This window comes from Ambystoma mexicanum, chromosome 7q (genome assembly GCF_040938575.1).
Source record: "Ambystoma mexicanum isolate Mex_15411 chromosome 7q, UKY_AmexF1_1, whole genome shotgun sequence".
Lineage (NCBI taxonomy): Eukaryota > Metazoa > Chordata > Amphibia > Caudata > Ambystomatidae > Ambystoma > Ambystoma mexicanum.
This window is the reverse complement of record NC_090941.1, coordinates 634,254,007-634,278,044: the sequence shown is the minus strand read 5'-3', so window position 1 is coordinate 634,278,044 and position 24,038 is coordinate 634,254,007. Positions and strand designations below refer to the sequence as shown.

General features: G+C 42.9%; 1 protein-coding gene across 1 annotated transcript in view; it reads left to right on the top strand.

Moving 5' to 3' along the window:
- RXFP2 (relaxin family peptide receptor 2) overlaps positions 1 to 24,038 on the top strand; it is a 1,759,299-nt gene that overhangs the window by 1,210,182 nt on the left and 525,079 nt on the right. The window contains exon 10 of the mRNA XM_069639740.1: positions 1,466 to 1,537. Within this exon, the coding sequence (XP_069495841.1) occupies positions 1,466 to 1,537 (72 nt within the window). The remainder of the gene's footprint in view (positions 1 to 1,465; positions 1,538 to 24,038) is intronic.

The following is a 24,038-nucleotide window of genomic DNA, read 5'->3' as shown; positions in this document are numbered from 1 at the left end:
CTTTGCTTCCAACCAGCATGTTCCAATTTAACACTAAACCCAATTTAAGAAAATGAAACACATGGGATCTTATGAACTGAGCGATAACCACTGAAATACAATGAACTTGATAAGTATTCATCAAAGTCCCCTCCATTATCTCAACAAAGTATTGATCATTAGTACTGAGTTATCTCAGAGGCAGTATTTGTTGAAGAAGCTTAAGGACTACCGAACGGTTGATTTGCTGGTCACTTCTGTTAGACTATACACTAAATATAAGAAAGATTTTACGATCTATCAATCCTTCGTGGTTATCTGAATCTCCAGTAAACGATATGTTTTGTTAGATGTTCTTCTTCACCTTTTTGGATGCCTTCAAAGTAGGTTTTGGAGTGAATCATCTATCTTCTAATACTGTCTCAGTGCTTGTTTCTGAGTCAGTGAGAGATGCATCCACTTAATCGTTAGTTGCCTTGTCCTCTTGGTTGCTGTCCTGCTGTTTTTTCAGCAGCCAACTGGTCAAGGTTCCTGCCTTCTTCGCCTCATGACTCATCTTCCTACTGGCCTTTTTCTTTGCACGTTTGTTACAACCCAAAAGTATAACCACATCATACTGTTCAACATTCACAGGAGCTACTTTCCCTACCATATGGGATTTCTCTTTTTGCCTTTGCTGTGCTTTGAGCTGACATCACTGTTTTTAGCTAAGAAATAACTAGGAGCGTTGACAACCTTTCTTGAAGAAGGTGCCCTAACTTCTAGTTGAAGAATCACCTCGATCTCGCTAACACCTTGCTTCTTCCTATGTCCATGTTGAATATACAATGGTTTAGAGCCATTAGCGATCAACGGCATTGGTGGCTGATTTCTACATTTAGTCTTCCACTAAACTTAAGGAGAATTTTCAACGCAAACTGCATACTGGTGACTGCTGTCATAAGATCAACTGAAGGTTCCCGCTCTGGTTTATTTCTTCAGTGTCAGCTGAGTCTCCATATAGGAGGGATGTAGTACTCAACCTGGTCCATGGGGGAGATGTAACAATCACAGGAGATATCACTAATGAAAGGAGTGATCAAGTCAACAAGTGGCGGGGGTACGACTTGTGCTGCTATCTCTGTTTGCAATGAGTAGCACATGTTAAGGAACTACTTATTACAAATTTCCATAACTTGTGATCATTCATGGCTGTTAGAGCCTTCTCCCGTCCCGGACCCCTCCTTTGCAAATACTGTCTGTTTTTACTTTTACCCCCAAAACTCATAAAGTGTGCTTTTGTGTTGTGAGCACCGGCACTTCTGCCTCTTACGCTGTGTACCTTTTGCCAGAAAACAATTCTAATAGGTCAGCACCAGTGCATTTACTTGTGCCCTTAAATAAAGGCGGGTTGAGAAAATAGAACTTGGGCTCATGCTTTAAAACTTGACTAAAAGGCAGAATATAAAGAATTAACTACATAATGTCTTTACTTGATATTCTTTAGGGATTTTGAAGGCAATCGCATCACATCTCTGACAAATTCAACATTCGTTACATGTGACGAACTCACAGTACTGTAAGTATAATTTTGATCTTGTACATGTTGATGCATAAAACTGACTTACAGAAAAAGAAAGACCTTTTGTTGAGCCATTTTGTTAACTATTGTAGCTTTTACAGCCTCTGCTTTGTCTCTAGCTACATTCTGATTTCTACCGTTCGTGTCCCACCTGTTCCAGTTTATTGTTTTTAAATATGATCAATTTATTTGGCCACAAGCTCCCTGCCAGTTTTCTCCATTCAGCATGGTGAAACTGTACAATGAATTACAAATGGTGATAATAGAATTCCCACCATACCACACTTGCTATCTGGATCTCTGCTTTATCTTTTGCCTAGGGTTTAAGGTTAACTTTGCATGGAATCCTAATCGTGAATACTGCAGAGTGGGCGAGGGAGGTGTAGTGTGTTGTGAGGTTATCAAGGACAAGCAAGAGCAGCTTCAGTCTCTGGGCAAAGAACTAGCCACCTGGCTTCAGGATTACACTAACCATCACACTCATACGCACAGCATGCCAGCCAACCCACCCTGCTTGTCCACATTTGGGAGGGTTTGTAATGCATGAGCCATGCCCCCTAAACATTTAAAATAGTGAAGGCTGCATCACAACCAGGCATATAGCTGTAAGTGGATATGGATCCTAATACCAGGCCTTTGCCAGTAGTTCAGCATTATACTGATACATTTCTTCCAAGTCACAGATACAAATTCAAACTATTATGCTCCCAGAATAAACACATTCTCAATAGTCATAGCTAAAATGATCACACAAAAAGAATAGTTTGAGGTTATTAAAAATGTTTGTATTTATTGATCTGTTCTTTTATTTATATAATGTTCTCATCTGTGGTTTTATTTATGTTTTATGACAGGGTCAGTAGTCTGAACCTGCCAAGAGGGGATGGGGACCTCTCTCAGCCTAGGGTGAGAAACCTTGGTAGGCTGAGTAGAGTGGATACCGAACCCAGTCCACCTTAATAGGGGGAAGCTGGCTTTTGTGGGGGGGGGGCAGTTCCTGGCCCCTCTTTAGGTGCCTATATGTGTCTGGCAGTACCACTCTTTATCACCCCATAGCTCTGGATGAAAATGCTGGGTAGTGTTTTTCTTATTACAGAAAACCACATGTATGAGCAATCCAGGTGGACCACCAGTTACAAGGCAGCCCACCAGAGTTTTCTGCAAGAGGTCTCCTGCCAGCATGCCTTCGCCGGCACCAGCGGGAGAGCAGGAACTGCTATGTAACGTGGATACAACAAAGAAAATAAGTGGCCACATGAATCGCTACGCACTGCCCGCCGACAAGGACTCACTTACCTTTAGAGAGACCACAGAGCAGCTCCCTAACACACAAATGAACATTTTGCAAAACAAATCGTTGCTCCATGATACAAACCTGAGCATTATTCGGCACTTGCCACCATAAATAACAGCTGGCGGACTTGTGAGGCAAAAGGGGGGAGAGTTTTTAACACCTCCCGGTGGGGACAAGCAGGGAATTTTGGCCCGGGGAACCAGTGGGGGAAGGGCAACCAGAGAAAGATGGGGAGAAACAGCCAGGTTCACGAAACAAGAAGGTGTGGGTTGTGCAGATGACATCCCAGGAGGAGGTGGCAACCCAGAGACCAGAAGGCCGGAGAACGATGGACAGAAGTGTGGAGGCGGTTTGTAGAAATGTGAGGTATTGGTTGGTGAAAGGAAATGGTACTGTGGTGTGATTGTGCACGTAAAGGGTGTGAGTGAGAGCCATAGCTGAAGCTCAGCAGCCTTAGCAGTGACTGTGCGGGTGAAAGGAGTATGAATGAGGAGGATGGTGCAGTGAAGGAATGGGGAAATTGGTTGTGGTGTGGAATGGGGAAGGTAATAGTAGTGTCGAGGTGGCAGTAGTAGTAAAGTGGAAAAGGGAGACAAGTAGTGGAGGAGAGTAGTAGGAGTGAGTGAAAGGGAGTAAGAATTGAGCATGGAGGTAGACCTTAATGAGAGGTACATCGGAGGAGTAGAGGAGAAAGACACAAGAAGAGCAAGGAGAGAATGTGGTTGTAGTTGGAAGGAAGAGAGCAGGTGGAGAAAGGGAGAGTAACAGAGAGATGCAAAGAGAGGAACACCAGTTTGCAAAAGGAAGAAAACAGAGTGGGACTTGAGTGTCAGGAAAGGACCCCCATAGTGCCTAGAACTAACCGGCGAGTAGAGTAGGTCATACATAGATAGTCCCTGGGAGAGTCAACTAAATAAGGCAGTTGACATTAGGCCTGCATGTTGAGATGGACAGAAATTAGATAGTAGGGATTTATGGTCAGTAGATACTAACCTGGAAAGCAGGGATATTTTGAAAAAGGTGGGGCCCAGACCATTGTTTCCCTCAACCAGGATTAAACTCAACAGAACACAGCGCCCAATGGAGACACTTCTGTACTGAGTTGGTAAAAGCAAAAGGAAATATCGAGGCTGAGTACCCCAAAAGGAAATAGACCAAACACAGGCTTATAAAGATTCACAGATCTTTATTCTAATACTGTACAGTTACAAAGAAACAAAATCAGATAGCTATCTGGCCCTCAGTACATCACAGCGAATACCAGCCCTTTCGGTGTGAGAAGTGAGAGGTACTGGATGTCTAAACAGTTGTGCATTTTGTACATTTGCGATCATAATGTCCAGCCCCTCTGCAAGTTAATAATCCATGGTCTACAGTTCGTGCCGCGTTCACTTATGGTTTGTATGACAATATGCACATGGATCATCCTCGGTTTACATGCAAACGGGTTACAGTGGCACAGCGAGTAGACCGCTCGCTTTGACATCTGTGCAGAGCCTGCTAACGCAGGTTCGAATCCCGGCCGGGCCAAACTCAGCCTTTCATCCTTCCGAGGTCGATAAATGAGCACCACACACCGTGGGTAATAATAAGCAGCGCTCAGATACCTGAGGGTTCGAAGCGCTATATAAGTGCCAAATTATTTTATTATTACAATGGCAAAATGTATTCTTGAATTTAACAATAAACCTTAACACATATCCTTTACAATGCAGTTCAGCCAGTGTTCACCTTCAGTATTTGCTCTACATTGTGGTCGATGTATGTCCGTGGATCTGACTCATTGGCGCAGACAATCCTCTGTCTACAAGTCAGGCATGGGACAAGGTCTCTTTACTCAACCCAAACTTTCGGGCAACTGACAGTTTACATATTAACTAACGTACAAAATTCAGGATGGCTCAGTTACAAGCGGGAAACACTGTCCACCATTTTAGAATACAGAGTTACATAGGAATGGAAATCAAAATGGCGGATGGACCTAAAATGGTGGCGAAGTCGATCTAGAATCAGAACTTTGCAACGCAGTTTTCTTCGCAGAGCGACTGAGCTTAGGCCAATATATACAAGAAAGGAGGCACAATATGATATCCCATTTAACAAACCCTCCTTTTGGCCTAAGCCAAGCGCTAAACTACTTCTAGTCACTTTACGAGTAACTCCACGTCTCAATGTCGATACATCCTGAATCCCTATCAGAGATATCGATCGCCATGAGATCAGATACTGAGATTTCATTCAACACAAATCCGTTGGTCATTTTCTCAGGGGCGCATACTATGTGTCCTAATGTACCCATTGCTTGCGCAGAACATCCTCCTATTATCAAACATATACCAGGAAGACATTGTATACAACAACAGAAAAACAATAGAATACCTAAAATGATCAGCAAGACCGAAAGTAGCTTCCATTCACAAGATCGCAAGAAGTCCCAGAACCAAGCGCTAAGATCACAGTTCCCCTCGGGAACATGCACATCTGAACTAAGGACGTGCAGATTTTGTATTGCCCTAAAGATGGTTGGGGAGGAATCTGGCATGAAAACACAACAAGTGGACCCCACTAATTTACATACCGCACCAAGCTCAGCCAGGATGACGTCTAATGCCATCCGGTTCTGAAGAGCCACTAACCTTATCGCTTTTTGTTCTAAAGGCATGTTATAGAGTATGTCAGTGGTCCGGTTGATGGTCCTCCCCAGTACTCTCGCTAGTCTTCTGATATCGTCTGAGTTCAATGTTTGCCCCCAAAATGGTACGAAGGATTTAGCTACGTCACCCAGAACTTGTGCTGAAGTATCGCCATTCTCGTCCCGCCTTGGATGAGCCTTTGAGATTTCCACAGTGCTAGCAATGAATACCCCGGTTTACAGAATCCCTAAATAACAGGTTCCCTGCCAATCCCTGGGTAACCATGGAAATGCCACATTACCGCAAACAAAGTAGATATGTTCGCCTACATACAAAGGTCTGTCCTCACTAGTCAAGTTCGCAACGTTGGTGCAACCCTTGAAATCACCCATTGACTATGTACCATTCCTCTGTATGCAGAAAGAAACTGAATCAGGGCTGTGGTTAACAGTATAGGAAGGTGGTGTTGCATCCTTATTGCCTATAGGAGCCATCTTGAAAGAAATCAGAGATTGAAAAGGACGGGGCAGTCTATCAGAAGGCCTAATAGAAGCAACATTAGTCTTGCTCCTATTCGCAAAGAGTGAGCATCCCAGAGGTGTTAGAACACGTTTCTCAAAGTTATTCAAGTTAGTTCCAGCAAAGTTCCCCGAGATGCTATCGTTCCATCGGCCAAAGAATAGTGCCCTTAAAGAAGCATAGCATGCAGTAGTCAAAGGTAAAGTATGAATATACCAGCCCAGCCCCTTATCCCGTGTTGGGGTAAATGTGAGCAGACCCAGCAATTGGATTTGTTAAAAATGGCATGTGTGGCATTCATGATAAGTAATAGAGTATTGTTATGATAACTCTGTCTGTGCTGAGAGTCTCTAGAAGATAGAGTGTGCAGATGCACAAAAGGTGTAGAAATAGTAGGTACATTTTCAGTGGGTAACAGAATTTCAAGCGGATGTACTTCCTACAAATACCAAAATCCTAAGGCAATCACTATTGTGAAACCAGTTAACATAATCACAAGACAACAATAAGTTGTTTTGTTCATTATTACGGTCGGTTACACAGGGCCTCATTACGACCCAGGCGGTAAGGGGTTTACGGCAGCGTAAACAGCGCCGACCCTTACCGCCTGAGTACGAGGTCCCTTAGCGCCATGGAGCTTTTAACACCTGCTTTTAGCAGGTGTTAAAATCCATGGCGCTAAGGGACCATGGAGTTAATTACGCCACCGTAATTTACGGTGGCGTAATTAACGCCTTCCCCACTCCCATTATGCCCTATGGGGCAAAAATGGGAATGGGGAAGGGTAAATGTGGATTGGGGACTTACCGCCCCGCCAAGGTCGGAATGGGGCGGTAAGTCCGCCAACCACCATGGCGTAAACGTAGTTTACGCCATGGTGGTAAAGTCACGGCCCAGGCGGTAACTTACCGCCTGGGTCGTAATGAGGCCCACAGTCTCTTATCTGTTCCGTATGAGTGGGAGCGGTTGCAGGCATTGTTTCTTCAAACGAATACGCAAAGTCAGTTTGCTGGCGATCTCCAGATCGAGCGTTTTCTTAGTCCTTTTCGCGAACCCTAGCCAACAGAATTCCCTTACGTGCAAATGAACGGGCCAAAAAGACAAGCCCTTCAATGATTTTGCCTTGATGGCACAGCCGAACCGTGTAGTAAGTCTAATTCCTCGGACGCAGATCGTACTTTGTGATCCCTGGTACTGAGTGATCTCCAAACAACGTGTCGGTACTTCCTGATGGAAGCAGTGAATTCAAAGCAGGATTTGAAGCAAGAGTCGAAACAGAATTTGCAAAAGGAACTGTTGGAGATTGTGGAGATAACGCGGCTGTTTTCCCAGGCCCCACGGACTCAGGGAGAGTCTCTGACGCACTCTCGATGCCGTTTGATGTTTCATGATCGTTGGTTATGGTGCAGGTAGGGGAAACTGTGTCTTCTGTATCGCATGGCAAAGGAAAGGGAATACTCTTGATGTGGGACGTGTAGAGCCAGTGCTTCCGGCCCTCCACTCGCACAGCGGTCTGTGTGACCAGGAGAACTTGGTGTGTGCCCCGCCAACGGGGTGCGAGGCAAGATGATCTTTCAAATGCTTTAACCAAGACCCAACTGCCTGGCTGTATGCTGTGGCTTGGGCCCTCGTACCTAACAGGAAGAGGTTCTCGCACCTGTTGGTAATTCAAATACAGATTTTTAGTTAACTGTCCACAGTAATCAGAAAGAAGTACATGTTCAATATCACGTAGTGATTGGAGTTTAGGGAGATTCCAAATGTTATCTGGCCTGCCCATGACCACCTCAAATGGAGAGAGCCCAGTCTTAGTTTGAGGGGTCGTTCTCATAAACATTACCGCATTTAATTCCTTCAACAGATTTAACCCCAACAAATTCTCTCCACAATTAGTAGTCAAAAGAAATAAACAGTGGTCAATAAATGGACCCAAGGTAATCGGTACCGGCGAAGAAACCGGACAGACTACTGGTGTGCCATAAAACCCAACAGAAACATTGGTTTGTCCTGACAGTGTTATGTTTGGAACCCGTGAATGGTCAATGGAACACTTCTGTGCCCCTGTATTTATCAAGAATAGATGTTTCCCACTTACATCTCAACGTAGGGAGCTTTCTGATTAACGGGAATAGGCGTCGGTTCCAAACCCTGCTTCGAGCAATCCTAACGAAACAGAATTTCGTCAAAAGGAAGTTCTTCAGAGAGGTAAGCAGCAGAAGGATGATCAAAAATGTTTCTGTAATCCACACTCGGTGCCTGATTATCCTGCGAAAAAGGTTGCTGCGAATCTTTCAAAAACTGACTTCTACCAGGACCCCCTGCCCCAGGGCGGCCTCTGGATCATCTACCCATGTTACCAAATGCGTTATTCGACCTGTGCTGGAGGATCGGGCATTGTGCACGCCAATGACCCGCCTGTCTGCAGTAAGCACACTGGTTTATGTTTACAGGACCCAATGGCGCATTTCCCTGTGGAGTATACTGACCCCTATACTGTGAATTACCCCCTCTAGGGCCTCTGACAATTTGATGTAACAAACTTTTGTTTTCAGGTCTCCCTTTCTTTTTTCAACTCTTTCTTTTTCGTTATTGACACGATTCTCATAGTACTGAGCCATATGCAATACTTCTGACTGAGACTTTGCTTGCCAAGTGCTCTCCGAAGACATAATTTGCGACTGGATGTCAGGCAGCAATCCACGCACAAATTTGTCCACAAATAGTCGTTTTCCAGACTCTGTGCTCATATCTTGTCCACTGTAAACTGAGAACACTTGTTCGAACTGATTAAAGAATTTGGTAGCACCCTCAGATTTCCCTTGGACACAGGCAGTAAGTTTGTCCCAAATGATCCTTCTTTCAGGAATTATAGCTTTTAACCTCGTAACTATTCTATCAGACAAAGTTAGTATTACCTGTGGTGGTCTCTCGCCAGCTGGCCTTTCTCTATCTTGTCTAAACATATTATCCCATGTATCACCTAACCCTGGTACATTGTCTACAGTCCTAATCTGTTTCCATAGAGCAACAGGTAGGAGCACGGACGGGAAATAACAAATCAATATCGCTCAAGGTAAATACTGATGATTGCGAGACTGACTCTATCTCTTTGTTGAACCCTGTTGGATTCTTCCTAATATCGGGAATGGATTGTTTAATGGTGTTCACTTCCTGTCTCGAGAACGGGATGTGAACAAACTGCGACACATAATGTGCAGGAATATCCTGAGCAGGTGTACCTGCTGCGACATTAGCAGGAACCTCAACTTTTGGGACAAATGTCGTTGGAACCTCTCTCATAGGCAACTGAGAAGTAGGCAACTCCGAACGCTTACTGAGCAACAAAGCTAAATCAAGCACTAAAGCAGCTGAAGGAGTGTCAAACGAAAAAGCTCTCTTATAAATATTCAATAATTCTGCAGGACAACAAATCTTTCTTTTTATACATTCATCCTGCAGGTACTCTACCATTACCTGTAACATTTTCCTCTGCATTTCTGGTGTATAATGACTATACGTGTCATATACTTCTACAGGAGTTATCGACATGTCTGAAATCCACATAATCGCATCTTTCATGCAAATACGTGTTTCCTCACTTATCGATTTACGACAAGGAGGGAACAGTGTCTGTACTAACATAGCGTCCAAACTATCACCATCAGTATATTCATTCCACAACCTTTCCAACTCCCTTCTATACTCAAAAACCCTCTCGACATGCTCATGTACTTTCTCTGCAGTATCTCTTAAATATGCTGAAACATTCAGATCCCTCAACCCTTGTGGGAGATCTATATCATTTAATCTGTTCCACATTATACGCAAATGAACTCCCAACCCTTCAATAAAAACGTTTTTCTCAGGAAAATTGTCTAAGTTTGAGAGTGTGGCAAAATCATCAGCTCAGTCACCCCTCTCTATACAGTGTCTAGCCCATGCAGTCAATTCATGCTTTCTCTCTGGAGATACAGTATTACGAGTTACAACCCTCAATCCCGCTCCCTGATCGACTACAAGCGGTACAGAACCACTTGGAAGAGGAAGAGTAGGCACATTTTCTGCATTCGGAAGAAAGTGTACTGCCACTGGTGCAGCAGGCAAACCCACCAAACCCGTAACAGCAGGCAAAGGTGGAGGAGCAGGTGGAGGAGCAACAACAAGAGGAGGAACAACAGCCGGAGGAAGAGGAACAACAAGAGGAGCGATAGGAAGAGCAGGATGAACTAAGGGAGGAGGAATAACATCAGGAAGAGGCAATACAGCAGGAATAGGAACATACAGATGTGGCGCAGTGGCACCAGGCCTTTGTTCATTTAGAAGTTTGCCAATCAGTTCATCAGATACATGAAAGTCTTTAGAAGGATAGATTTTCTGGATACCAAGTGAAAAAGCCCTATCCATATTCCTAACTGACTCAGACTGTTTATTTTGATCATATAACAGTGCTTTTTCGGCGTTTGTCATATGACGGCGCGCATGTTTTTCCCTACTTTTAAGCTGCTGCATAGCTTCTTTCTTCCAATTCTGTAATACATCAAGTCTAGCCTTTTTCTTTAATAACATAGATTCTAAGTATTCTATGTGAGGAATTTCAAAACTACCATTGATTGGCCACTGAAGTTCGGAAGCATGTCTAGTTTGTCTGTGCCAAATATCATTAAACACTATACTATCAATGCCGTGCTTACAGTACATAGTACACGCCGGCGACCCCTCCATTGGCACCAGTTGGCCAAATTTCAAAGATTGTCTGTCACTGCGGAATAACGCCCTGAAGCAGACAGACAATTTCCCAGGCATATCAGAATACTGGTGTTACCTGGTCAATAATTGTACTCGCAAGTGCAATACGCCAAAACAAATTATCAGGATACTTAAGAATCGGGTCACGACTCACCTGATCAAATTCTAAGGAGGTCCGATCAGATATCAAAGGACCCTCGTGGTTGGTGATTTTGGCTTATCTGCCTGCCTCGATATATGGACCGTCGTCAAGATGCCGTCTCGGACCGCGGGCTCACCATCCAGTGATCGGGTTGTGCTTTACTCCTGAGGTATCGCGTCTCATCCAAGAAAGGGCCCCCTTTTTCACCGTCCGATCCCGGTCCGATAGCCGCGTCAACGTTCAACGAGATGGCATCAATCTTGAGGGTCCCTATTCGGGCGTCATCTGTAAAAGCAAAAGGACATATCGAGGCTGAGTACCCCAAAAGGAAATAAACCAAACACAGGCTTATAAAGATTCACAGATCTTTATTCTAATACTCGAATACCAGCCCTTTCGGTGTGAGAAGTGAGAGGTACTGGACGTCTAAACAGGTGTGCATTTTATACATTTGCGATCATAGTGTCCAGCCCCTCTGCAAGTTAATAATCCATGGTCTAGAGTTCGTGCCGAGTTCACTTATGGTTTGTATGACAATATGCACATGGATCATCCTCGGTTTACATGCAAACAGGTTACAATGGCAACAGTGTATTCTTGGATTTAAGAATAAGCCTTAACACATATCCTTTACAATGCAGTTCAGCCAGTGTCCACGTTCAGTATTTGCTCTACATTGTGGTCGATGTATGTCTGTGGATCAGACTCATTGGCGCAGACAATCCTCTGTCTACAAGTCCGGCATGGGACATGGTCTCTTTACTCAACCCAAACATTCGGCCAACAGACAGTTTACACATTAAACTAACATACAAAGTTCAGGACGGCTCAGTTACAAGCGGGAAACACTGTCCACCATTTTAGAATACAGAATTTCATTGGAATGGAAATCAAAATGGCAGATGGACCTAAAATGGCAGTGAAGATGATCTAGAATCGGAACTTTGCAATGCGGTTTTCTTCGCAGAGCGACTGGGCTTAGGCCAATATATACAAGAAAGTAGACATGATATGATATCCTGTTTAACAAGTTTAGCTGGCAATTCCTCTGACATCATTCAAATCACCTCATTTTCTAATCCAATATAGGGTTTGCAAATTTTGCAAATGGTTGTTCTTTTCAACAGCTGTACATAAAAATTGTTCATAGTAATTAAAACTATGTGAATTTGTTTGTCAAAGAAAGAATTCAAATGAAAAAATTATAGGCCTGACAATCTTTGATATTCCATACATGTTTTCACATGTGATTTGTCATAGACATTGAAGGAATTACTATTTGTTTGTCAAAATAACAAATTAACAAATGCAATACACAAAACTGTTGGCTTTGACAACGCTTGTTTCTTCACACATGTGTACCCGAATCATTGACCAAAGTAATTGAAGTTACACTGATGTATTTGTCAATAAACAATAACAATGGCAACACTATTGGCTTTGACAATGCTTGTTCTTTCATAAATGTGTCACAGTGATTAGTCATAGGAACTGACTGAAGCTGTGACTGGTTGTTTGTCAAGGGACTGCAAGTGACAAAACTGTTGCCATTGCCAGTGCTAATTCATACTTTTCTACATAGTTATTGGTCATATTGGTCATAGTACTTAAACATATGACCATTTGTTTGTGAACGAGCAACTAAAACCTCAAAATCTATTGTGTTTGCTAATGATTGTTTTATTGTTGGGTGTGATTGGTCATAGCAATTTAAAGTACAGCCATTTGTTTGGCCCTGCCAGTGCTTTTTACTGCAAACATGTTTATGATTGCTGATTGTAACTGAATGAATTATAGTAATTGGAGCTACAACCATTTGTTTGTCAATGAAAAACTAAAAATCCCAAAACTATTTGATTTGTAATGGTTATCACATGCATTTTTTCAGATGTGATACGTTGTAGTAGCTGAAGGTACAACAATTTGTTTGTCAATGAACAACTGCAAACAGCAAAACTGTTGGCTTTGTCCTTGAACATTTGTTCCTGGGTCTTTGAGTCTTGAAAATACACACTGTGTATAGGCACATTATAAATACCCAATAAATAAAATAAAAAAGTAATGGCTTGTTCTTTTGAACATTTCTACACAGTGATTGGTTATAGTAAGTGAAGTTACAACCACTTGTTTACCTAAGAAGACTACTAATGACAAAACTCTTGGCATTTCTCGTGCTTTTTAATTCACACAATTGTACACAAGTGATTGCCGGTAGTGGTTGAAGTTTCAACCATTTGTCAAGGAAAAAATACAAATGGCAAAACTTTTGGCTTTGTCAGTGCTTGTTATTTCATACATGTTTACACAAGTGATTGGCTGTAGTAAAGGGAGCATTAAATGATGGTTTTCAATGAACACATACAAAAAATGACTTTGTTCCAGCATATAATTTCCTACATTGTTACTCTATGGTTATTCAGAGTAATTGGAGCTATAACTATGTGTTTCTCAATGAAAAACAACAAATGGCAAAATTATTTACTTTGCCAATGCTTATTATTTCTTAAATTTTTAAACAGGGATTGTTCACAGTAATTGAAGCTTCAAACAGTTTTTTGTCAATGAATAACTACAATGCACAAACAATTGGCTGTGCCAATGTGCGTTCTTTCATTTATTTTTACACAAGTTATTGCTCATGGCAATTGCATTTACAACCGTATGTTTGTAAAAGAACAACTACAAACAGTGAACTATTGGCTTTACCAAAGCTTGTGTTTGCACTATTATTTTACACGTTGTTGGTCAAAGTAATTGAAGGTATGACTATTTATTTGTCATTGAATAACTACTCAAACCAAAATGATTGGCTTTGCCAGCGCTTGCTATTTTATTTCTTGTAACACAGTGATTGGTCATGGTGATTGAAGCTATGATGATTTGTTTGTCAAAGAAAATGTCAAATGGCAAATGTATTGGTTTTGCCAACACCTTTAGATAAGTGATTGCCTGTAGTTAGTGACGCTACAAGCATTTGTTTTACATTATTGGCTTTGTCAATGCTAGTTATGTCATACTTTTTCAGGGGTTATTTGAGCATAGTAATTCTAGCTTTAACCATTTGTCAATGAACAACTACAAACACCAAAACTACTGGCTTTGCCAATGCTTCTTATTTCATTTTCACAGGAGTGATTGGTCATAATAATAGAAACCACAGCATTGTCATTGAACAGCTGAAAAGCATTATTTTTTTTTTATCAAAGAACATGCACAAATGACGAAAGTATTGGCTATGCCAATGCAGGTTATTAAGCAATGATTGGGTGTAGTAATTGAAGCAATTACCAGTTATTAGTCATTTTTTAATGAGTCCTTAAAAATAGCAATTGATGCCAAGAACATTTGCTTTGTCTTCAAACAACTCCAAATGGAAAAACATCTGGCTTTGACAATGCTTGATATTTCATACACATATGCATACAGAATTGCTTGTAGCAACTGGAGCTTTTACCATTTGTCAATGAACAATTACACTAGACAAAACAATTGGCATTGCCAATGCCTATTATTTTGTACGTTTGAACGTGATTAATAAACGTAATTGAAGCTACGACCATTTGTTTGTCAATGAACAACTGCAAAATACAAAACTGCTTGCTTTGCCAATGCGTGTTATTTCTTGCATTTTTACACGTCATTGGTCATAGTAATTGAAGTTTGACAGTTGCAATCAGCAAATGACCTTGTCCATTCTTGTTCTTTCCTACATTTTTAGACAAGTGCTTGGTAATTGAAGGGGAAAGCATTTTTTTTGCAATGAAGAAATACAAACAACATAAAATCCTAAAATATTGACTTTGCTAGTGCTTGTTTTTTGTACATATTTACACAGTAGTTGGTCATACTAATTGAAGCTACGACCATTTGTTTGTCAATGAACAACTACAAATTCCAAAACTATTTGCTTTGCCAATGTGTGTTATGCATACATTTTTACAGTAATTAAAGCTACAACCATTTGTCAATGAACATCTGCTGTCAATAAAGCTATTAGCATTGCCAATGTCTGTTTGTTGCTACCCTACATGTATACACAAGTAGGTGATTGTGGTCATTGAAGATAAGAGCAGTTGTTTGAATGAACACTTACAAATGGCAAAACTATTAGCTTTGCCAATCTTGTTATTTTGTACATTGTTATATGAGTTACTGGTCATGGTATTTAAAGCTGCAGCATTTGTCAACGGATAACTACAAACCGTTTGTCATAGAACAACTGAAATGACAAAACTATAGACTTTGTCAAAGCTTGTTATTTCATACATGTTTACACAGTGATTGGCCCTAGTAATTGAAGCTATGAACATTTGTTTGTCAATCAACAATTGCAAATTTGTTACATTATTGGATTTGCCACTGTGTCTAATTGTGTTCATCTTTGCAAAAGTGATTGGTCGTAGTTGTTGAAGCTACAAGCGTTTGTTGTTTAATGAACGAAAGCAAACAACAAAGATATTGGCTTTGTCAGTGCATTAAATTTCAAATTCACAAGGTGACATACAGCCCCTCGCAAATGTAGCTGGGGACCTGAGGAAGCAAGCAGAAAGTCATTGTTTTCGTAGGCTGGCTCACCATGCAGCGAGTACATTCGATACATTGCTCTAGCACATAGGTGCACAACATAATGCCCGTGGGCCAGTTGCGGCCCGCCATGCCATTTGTCCGGCCCACGAGGCACAAAGACTTTCCTAATGGAGGGCGGCCTGCAAGCAGCATCGGCCGCCCTCCATTAGGAAAGTCTTTGTTGTCATCCGGGCTGGACAAAACACTGGCCCTCATTGGCTCAGCACACACGCACCACGTCGCTGCTACGACCCATGTAGTGCGTGTTTGCTGCACCAATGAAGTGCCAGCACTACGGCTGGCGTGGTCCATAAGGCTTGATGCTGGAAGGCATTTCAGCCTTCCCACGCCAGCCGTAGTACGACTCCAGTTACCTCGCCAGCGTTCCAGCTTACCTGCCTTCCAGCACGTCTCCGGTAAGTGGTCTGTGTGTTTGTGTTTGTGTGTCGGGTCTGTTTTGCTGTATGTTTGTGTTGTGTATGTTGAGATGCAGGGGTGGTGGGGTGTTGGATGTGCATGAATGTTTGTTTTTGAATGTTTGTGTTGTGTATGTTGAGATGGGGTGGAGGGGTGTCGGGTGTGCATGAATGTTTGTTTTTGTATGTTTGTTTTGTGTATGTTGAGATGCGGGGTGGGGGTGTCAGATGTGCATGAATGTTTGTTTTTGAATGTTTGTGTTGTGTATGTTGAGATGCGGGGGTGGGGGGGTGTTGGGTGTGCATGAATGTTTGTTTTTGAATATTTGTCTTGTGTATGTTGAGATGCGGGGGAGAGGGGTGTCGGGTGTGCATGAATGTTTATTTTTGAATGTTTGTGTTGTGTATGTTGAGAAGCGGGAGTGGGGGGGGTCGGGTGTGCATGAATGTTTGTTTTTGTATGTGTGTGCAGTGTTTGTTGAGATGCCGGGGTGGGGGGTGTCGGGTGTGCATGAATGTTTGTTTTGGAGTCTAAGTGCGGTGTATGTTGAGATGCAGGATCTGTATGTGTGCATGCTTGAGAGTGTGTGTGCTGAGTTGGGGGGTGGGGGGTTCGGGTCTGTATGGGTGCATGCTTGAGAGTGTTTGTGCTGAGTAGGGGGGTGTGGGTTTGGGGCTGTATGTGTGAATGCTTGAGCTTGTGTGCTGAGTTGGGGGGTGAGGGGTTTGGGCCTGTATGGGTGCATGCTTGAGAGTTTGTGTGCTGAGTTGGGGGGTGTGGGGTTTGGGTCTGTATGGGTGCATGTTTGAGAGTGTATGCTGATTTTTGGGGGTTGGGGGGTTTGGGTCTGTATGGGTGCATGCTTGAGAGTGTGTGTGCTGAGTTGGGGTTTCGGGTCTGTGTGGGTGCATGCTTGAGAGAGTGTGTGCTGAGTTGTGGGTGGGGGCTTTGGGTCTGTATGGGTGCATGTTTGAGTGTGTGTGCTGAGTTGGAGGGGTGGGGGGTTCGAGTTCGTGCCTGATTGGGGATGGGCGCCCCTGATGGGGGATGGGCGCATTTCTTCATACAAAGCAAACAAAACCAATTGAAGAGGAACTGTATTCACAAGAGAGACTACTTTATTTGCAATAGATTACTATCAAAAGTGGAGCAGGCCAAATTCCTGTTCTACCAAACTTTCTCGTGGGCACAAAGCAAGTTCCGGTGCCATGCTCATTTGATCCTTAGAATTCTGAGATTTGGGTTTAGAGGTCAACACAAGTCAGAAGCTAACCAATGCAGCTGGAAAAGTCTGCATTATTATGGATGGCGCTTATCAATAATGGTATATAACATAGTAAAACATTAATTCAATAACCAACCATTGTTGCTTGTGCATGTTGACGGAATTTGATGCCAATGGGATGTTCCGGATTCAGGGTCCTGATGGCTGAAGATTTCTGCATCAGTACATGAATCCCAATGCTGTCCCACTTGGTTGTGTGATGGGTGCTGGCAAAGTCAAATGGAAGTCAAACATGTCTACCCTGCCACTCCACATTGCCCAGGTTTCATTGGAATGTTAACTGGGGAGAAATGATTGGTGGGTGTCTGTCTACAGGTCTAACTCAAACACCCTGTAAATGTCCGATAGCGACGGCTCATTTAGTGATGCGCTTTGGCATAAGCTGCAGTCCCCTAAAGATCATAATCCTAGGTCCAGAATTGTCCCTGGACCTAGTATGATAGAAACAAATGTTTGCCCCCCACCCCCACTTACTATCCCCTCTCCCTCTCCAGCACTATCTGAAATGTTGTCAGGCCTAGTACGATAATAGCTTGTTTTGTTCCTCTCCCTCCTTTCTCCTCCCCTCTCCCTCACCTTGTGTAATTCTCCGGCTCTACCAGAAATGTTGTCAGGCCTAGGACGGTCGTCGCCTGTCTGTTCCCATTTCCTTCCTATCTGTGTCTTAGCACTTGCACTATCTGAAATGTCGCTAGGCCGAGTACGATAGTCAATTTCGCATTCTTGTTGTTCATGGCCTGTAAGAATGTTTTGTATTTTCCCTTGTTCCCTCCCTTGTAGAGAAGCGCTTTGAAACACATTGTGTATAGGCGCTTTATAAATAAACTATCATATCATATCATTAGAGATGTTGGGCCAGAGTGTCAAGGGTCAGCAGTGGGTGTGGTTTATTTGTACATTCCTAAAGCTTTCAAAACCGGCTGCAGCCTTTTCTAGTATGGTCCTGGATGATGTCTGCTCCTGTAATTTTGCAACTAGACCTCAATCAAGCGTTTGAAACCCATTGAGTGTGGGTAATTGTTACCTTTCTACAACCCCATCAAGCATTGTTCAGGAGGATAGATGCACAATGAAATTGATTAGAGAAGGTAATTGCTCTTTGAGGGCACGCTTAACTGCAAAAGGACACCTGCTGCACACTATGAATCATACATTCAAGTGAACAGTTTGAGTTATTTGATCCAGATTTTGTGGAAGGAAATGGCTTGCAATATTCAAACTGGTAGTACTCCCAGAAGAACCTATTTCTCTGGCGCAATATGGTAGAGCTCCTGTCAGTTTTTCCCTGGCCAGGAAGAAACTGAGATCAGTTTCTTTGTATGTTCACTAAAGTAATTGGTCATCCTGTGATAATTCATTTCAAAAGCTCATAATTTGGCAATAGCTTGTGCTTTGAATTTTTTTTTTAAAGAATATCCTCAATTTCCACCTTAATCTCAAACATAGCAGTTTGATATGCTATGCAGCCCGCTATTCCTGAAAGTATCCATCAATAAGTGCATGAAAAGGTATGCTGGCAAGGCTATGTTCTTTATCTGATCTTGTTCTTTTGTCGCTTCTAGGCTTCTCAAAAAACGAATATAATTTGGATATACTCTAGACTTGGACCGTCGTAGTGGGAGCATAACAGTGGAGTTCGTATCTTTATCCAAAGATGTCCCTGCCAATGTTCAGTGCAGTAAAAAAAAAAAAAAAAGATTGACCAGGAGCACCGTCAATTTAAGGATGAGTGAACTGAGAAGTTTTTTTTCATCGAGTCCAAACCTACTGTGTACTCGTGTCTCATTTGTCTCCAACGCATAGCAGTCCCGAAGGAATATATCCGCCGCCATTGTGAAACAAAACATTCAAAATATAAGGATTTGCAGGAGGAAGTGATAATTAAGAAAGCTGGGGAGCTAAAAACACAGCTGACTAAGCGACAGGGTGTTTTTGCCCAGAAAAAAAAATAATCTGAATGTGCCACCTTTGCGAGTTATAAGGTTGCACAGCTTATTGCAAGGTCAGCACGTCCTTTGACAGATGGAGATTTCGTTAAAGACTGCCTGATGGAGATTTGCGAGGCAGTGAGTAAAGAAAATAATGATGCTTTTACAAATGTTCCCCTTTCACGTATGAGTATCCAGCGGCATATTGTGAACATGGCTGATAATTGTTACAGCCAACTGAAAATGCAGTGTAAGGATGTCAAGTTCTTTGCAGCTGCCCTTGATGAGAGCACAGATGCAAGTGACACAGCCCAACTCTTAATTTTCATTAGGGGGGTCGATAATCAATGCAAAGTATTTCAGGAACTGGCTTCCCTAGTATCTTTGAATGGCAGGACTACTGGTGCTGACATTTTTAATGCCTTTCAAAAAGTCATCGATGATTTAAATTTGCCATGGGATGCTTTGGTAGGCGTGCCAATGGATGGGGCGCCAGCCATGGTTGGGGAGCAAAATGGGTCTATTGGCTGCTTGAAAAGGCACTTGGACGAGAAGGCTGTCCATTTAAAAATGATCACTGCATCATCCACCAGGAGGCATTATGTACAAAACATTTGAAATTCACTGAAGTGATGGACTTTGTTGTGAAAACGGTTAATTTTGTCCATGCACACTTTTTAAATCACAGATTGTTACAGGCATTTTTAGAAGAGGTAAAGGCAGATTATGGTGATGTCCTATACCACACCGATGTTCGATGGATTAGTCGTGGCAATGTGCTGAAGCGATTCTTTGCTTTACGGCACAAAATAAAAGCATTCCTTGATGAAAAGGTAATGGACACTTCTGTCATGCAAGATATTGATTGGGTAGCTGACTTTGCTTTTCTGACTGACCTGACAGGCCATTTCAATGATTTCAATTTAAGGTTGCAAAGAAGCCAAAATCTCATATCGGATCTGTTTGAGGAAGTTTGTGCCTTTGAAATAAAGTTAAGGCTTCTGACAGCCCAACTGGAGAAATTGATGCTGGTACACTACCCCACAAGTGCAGAGGTTTTCCCCCATGACAAGTATGTAGGATGGTATCGGCATGTGAAGGTCCTGAAGGAACTGCTAAATGTTTTTTAGAATCGCTTCTCACAATTCAAATCCCAGCGAGCCTCTCTTAAATTTTTTGCAGACCCTTTCTCAGCTGATGTTGACAGTGTGCAGCCTGAACTGCAACTGGAACTGATTGAACTTCAGTGCTGTAGTGCCCTCAAAAATAAGCAGAGAGAGATGCCTTTATTAGTCTTCTATCAGTCTCTGGACACTTCTCAATTCCCCAATCTGTCACGGGAAGCATTAAAGATGGTATCTATGTTTGGCAGTACTTACATTTGTGAGCAAGTTTTTTCATAAATGAAACTACATAAATCCAGCCTAAGGACAAGACTAACTGACCAACATCTCCATGCTATACTGAGAGTAGGAACAACCTCACTGGAGCCCGAGATCCAGAAACTGACAGCTGAGAAACGCTGCAATGTTTCTCACTGATCAAGTATGTCTGGTTCACTGTTTCTTCCTGTATGATTTGGGGAAATGTATAGTACAAAATGTAAGTTTTAAATACAAATAAAAAAGTACACCTCCAAAAAGGTGTTCTTTTTCCAACTGTCATAGTGTTTGGTTGTGGGTGAGGGAGCCATGGGGCATAGTGTTTGGTTGGGGGTGGGAGCCATGGGGCATAGTGTTTGGTTGGGGGAGGGATATGGGGCATAGTGTTTGCTTGAGGGGTGGGGGCCATGGGGCATAGTGTTTGGTTGAGGGTGAGGGGAGATGGGGCATAGTGTTTGGTTGGGGATGAGGGGGCCATGGGGCATAGTGTTTGGTTGGGGGTGGGAGCCATGGGGCATAGTGTTTGGTTGGGGTGAGGGGGCCATGGGGCATAGTGTTTGGTTGGGGGTTGAGGGAGCCATGGGGCATAGTGTTTGGTTGGGGTGAGTGGGCCATGGGGCATAGTGTTTGGTTGGGGGTGAGGGGGCCATGGGGCATAGTGTTTGGTTGGGGGCGAGGGGGCCATGGGGCATAGTGTTGGTTGGGGGTCAGGGGGCCATGGGGCATAGTGTTTGGTTGGGGGTGAAGGGGCTATGGGGCATAGTGTTTGGTTGGGGGTCAGGGGGACATGGGGCATAGTGTTTGGTTGGGGGTGAGGGGACCATGGGGCATAGTGTCTGGTTGGGGGTGAGGGGGCCATGGGGCATAGTGTTTGGTTGGGGGTTGAGAGGGCCATGGGGCATAGTGTTTGGTTGGGGGTGGGAGCCATGGGGCATAGTGTTGCACTCCAAGAGTGAACCCAATAATAAAGCTAAAACAGGCACAGTTAGGAGATGTAAATCCTTTGCTTTTTGAGGAAACCTGACTCAACGAATGCCATACTCCTCTTGGGCAACCCAAACATCAAACTATAGCAGTCCAATATAACGGAATGTACAATCAAGGGTCAATAAAATATATTTAATTTAATTAAACAGATGATATACAATAACTAAATAGAAATACATTATAACAATGGAAAATGTGTAGTACAAAATGTAATTTTGAAATGCAAATAAAAATCGTTACCCCCCTCAAAAACATATTCTTTTTCCATGTGTTTAGTACAAATTGGGGGTTGAAAAAGCCTCCTGCCACTCCCCGCCTACCGCCCCACCCACATTTACTTTTCGGCCCACTATAGCCCTCATGTAAGGTACTTTCGTCCCTCTGTCAAAATCAGTTGTGCACCCCTGCACTAGCACCTCTCTCCAGCTATCTATCCTTTCAGCGCTGCACCCTACAGAATACAGTTGAGTCCCACAATAACTCAATAACTTTGTTCTAATTGTAGATGTAGCTCCTCCACCTTTTTCTTCTCTTGCCTTCTTATCTATCCCTCGCACTCATCCCAACTATCTACCCAACTTTGTGCCTCCCTACCAATGCTAAATGTTCTATCATATTTCCCCTTTGCCTCTCTAACAGGAAAAGTGCTTTGACGCCATAACCTAGGGCAGGATGCAGTATGCATATGCAAGATAACATAACATAACATACATTTTTTCACACTTGAATGGTCATAGTAATTAAAGCTATGAACAGTTGTTTGTCTATGAACAACTACAAACTGCAAAACATGTGTCTTTGCCAATGCTTGTTATTTGATACATTTGTTTAGCTTTGCCTATTCTTTTTATTTTACACATTTTTACACAAACATTATTAGTAATTGATGCAAAGACCATTTGTTTGTCTGGGAAAACTACAAATAGAAAATCATCTAGCTTTGACAGTGCTTGTTATTTCGTAGATGTATAAACAAGTGATTGTAATGATTGAAGCAACTGCACACGGCAAAGCATATGGTGATCCCACTGCCTTCTATTTTGTACATGAGTGATTGGTAGAAGTGATTCAAGCTAGGACCATTTGTTTGATAATGAACAACTACAAAGGCCAGAACTATTGGCTTTTCTAATGCTTGTTATTTCTTACAATTGTACATGCATATGGTCATCGTATTTCAAGGTACGACAATGTTTTTTTCAATTAACAACTGCAGTCCACAAAACAGTTGGCTTTAACAATGCTTGTTTTTGTACATATTTACATGATTGGCCATAGTAATTGAAGCTAGAATTCAGAATGCAGTCTGTTCACTTTATGATTTATTTTGCACAGCGTGTCGACAATATGTTAGCTAAATAAATAAATAAGCATGATGCATCGCGGCTGGGCCTGATGTGATCACACACAAACTTGTAGAGGGGCGTGTCCCAGATAATACATGACATGTGCATCACTGTAGGAGGCTGATGGGGTGCTAGATCTGTGGCCCCGCCAGTATCATTTGTGCACAAACAGCATAGAGGGAGAATCATCTCTGCACCTAGTAACAGTTGTTTGGAATTGTTATTGGCTGTTTGATAGCTAATGACAATCTGTTATTATGAGTGGGGGTGGGGTGGAGATGGGCGCACGCGCACCTCCACTTTCTTCTCACATGTCAATGAGTTCAGCAGCACTTGCAGAGCTCTCAGCCAGAGTGTGGTCGGCTTAGCTTCATTCCATGCAGAAGAGAAGAGCAGAGCAGGCACATGTAGCCTTGCTTTAACAGTTGTGTGGACCAAGGAGAGGAGTCTGCTGCTGTCCACTGAAATCTATAAGGTAAATAGCTCCACCAGCCTGCACCACGAGTGCAAGGCTGGACTACTGGTGGTTCTGGACTGGTCCACCAGAAAGGCAGGCCACAGTATGGCCTCCTCCCATTCCCTTCCCATTCCCTTCTCCTCCCAGCCCCAGTCAGGAGCCCTGCCACTAACTGCCCAGCTGCCTGCTGGCACAGTTTTCTATTTGAACACACTTTGGTGGGAGGGGGAGTTGGAGCAACTCCATGAGTTTGATTCCATTAATTCGTTCACCGTGAAGTGAACTAATACGAACACTTTTCCCCTCAGCCTCTCTGCGTATGTAGACTGTTGTGAGTGAAAAAGGACAGAGCCCCTTTAAGAGGGCGGCTCAAGACTATGGGAGGGAGCGGAAGCGTGAAGAAAGGGAGGGGCAAGGGAAGAGGGAAGGGAGTAAGAAAAAGGAGGAATAAAGAGAAGGACTTCAGTAACCATGGCTCTTGTGCTTTTCTACTTAGAATGTGTACGTAAGGCCTGACTCAGCAGTACAACATAGACCACCAGGGTCCATGCAGTGCTGTAATTACCTGGTCCGGGGCAGCCAGCAACCTATGGAGAGATAATAGATTGCGAAAGTATTTCACATCAGCCAGGCCTTCACCTGCACAGATGACACATCTCTGTGTCTGCTCGCAATTCAAATCATGGTGTATAGCGTGTGGAAGCCACACACAAATAATGTATGTGTAGCATTCTCTTTTTGCTGGAAGAAACGAACGCTCCTTTATTTCCAACGACCAGCATTCAGAGCTGACAAG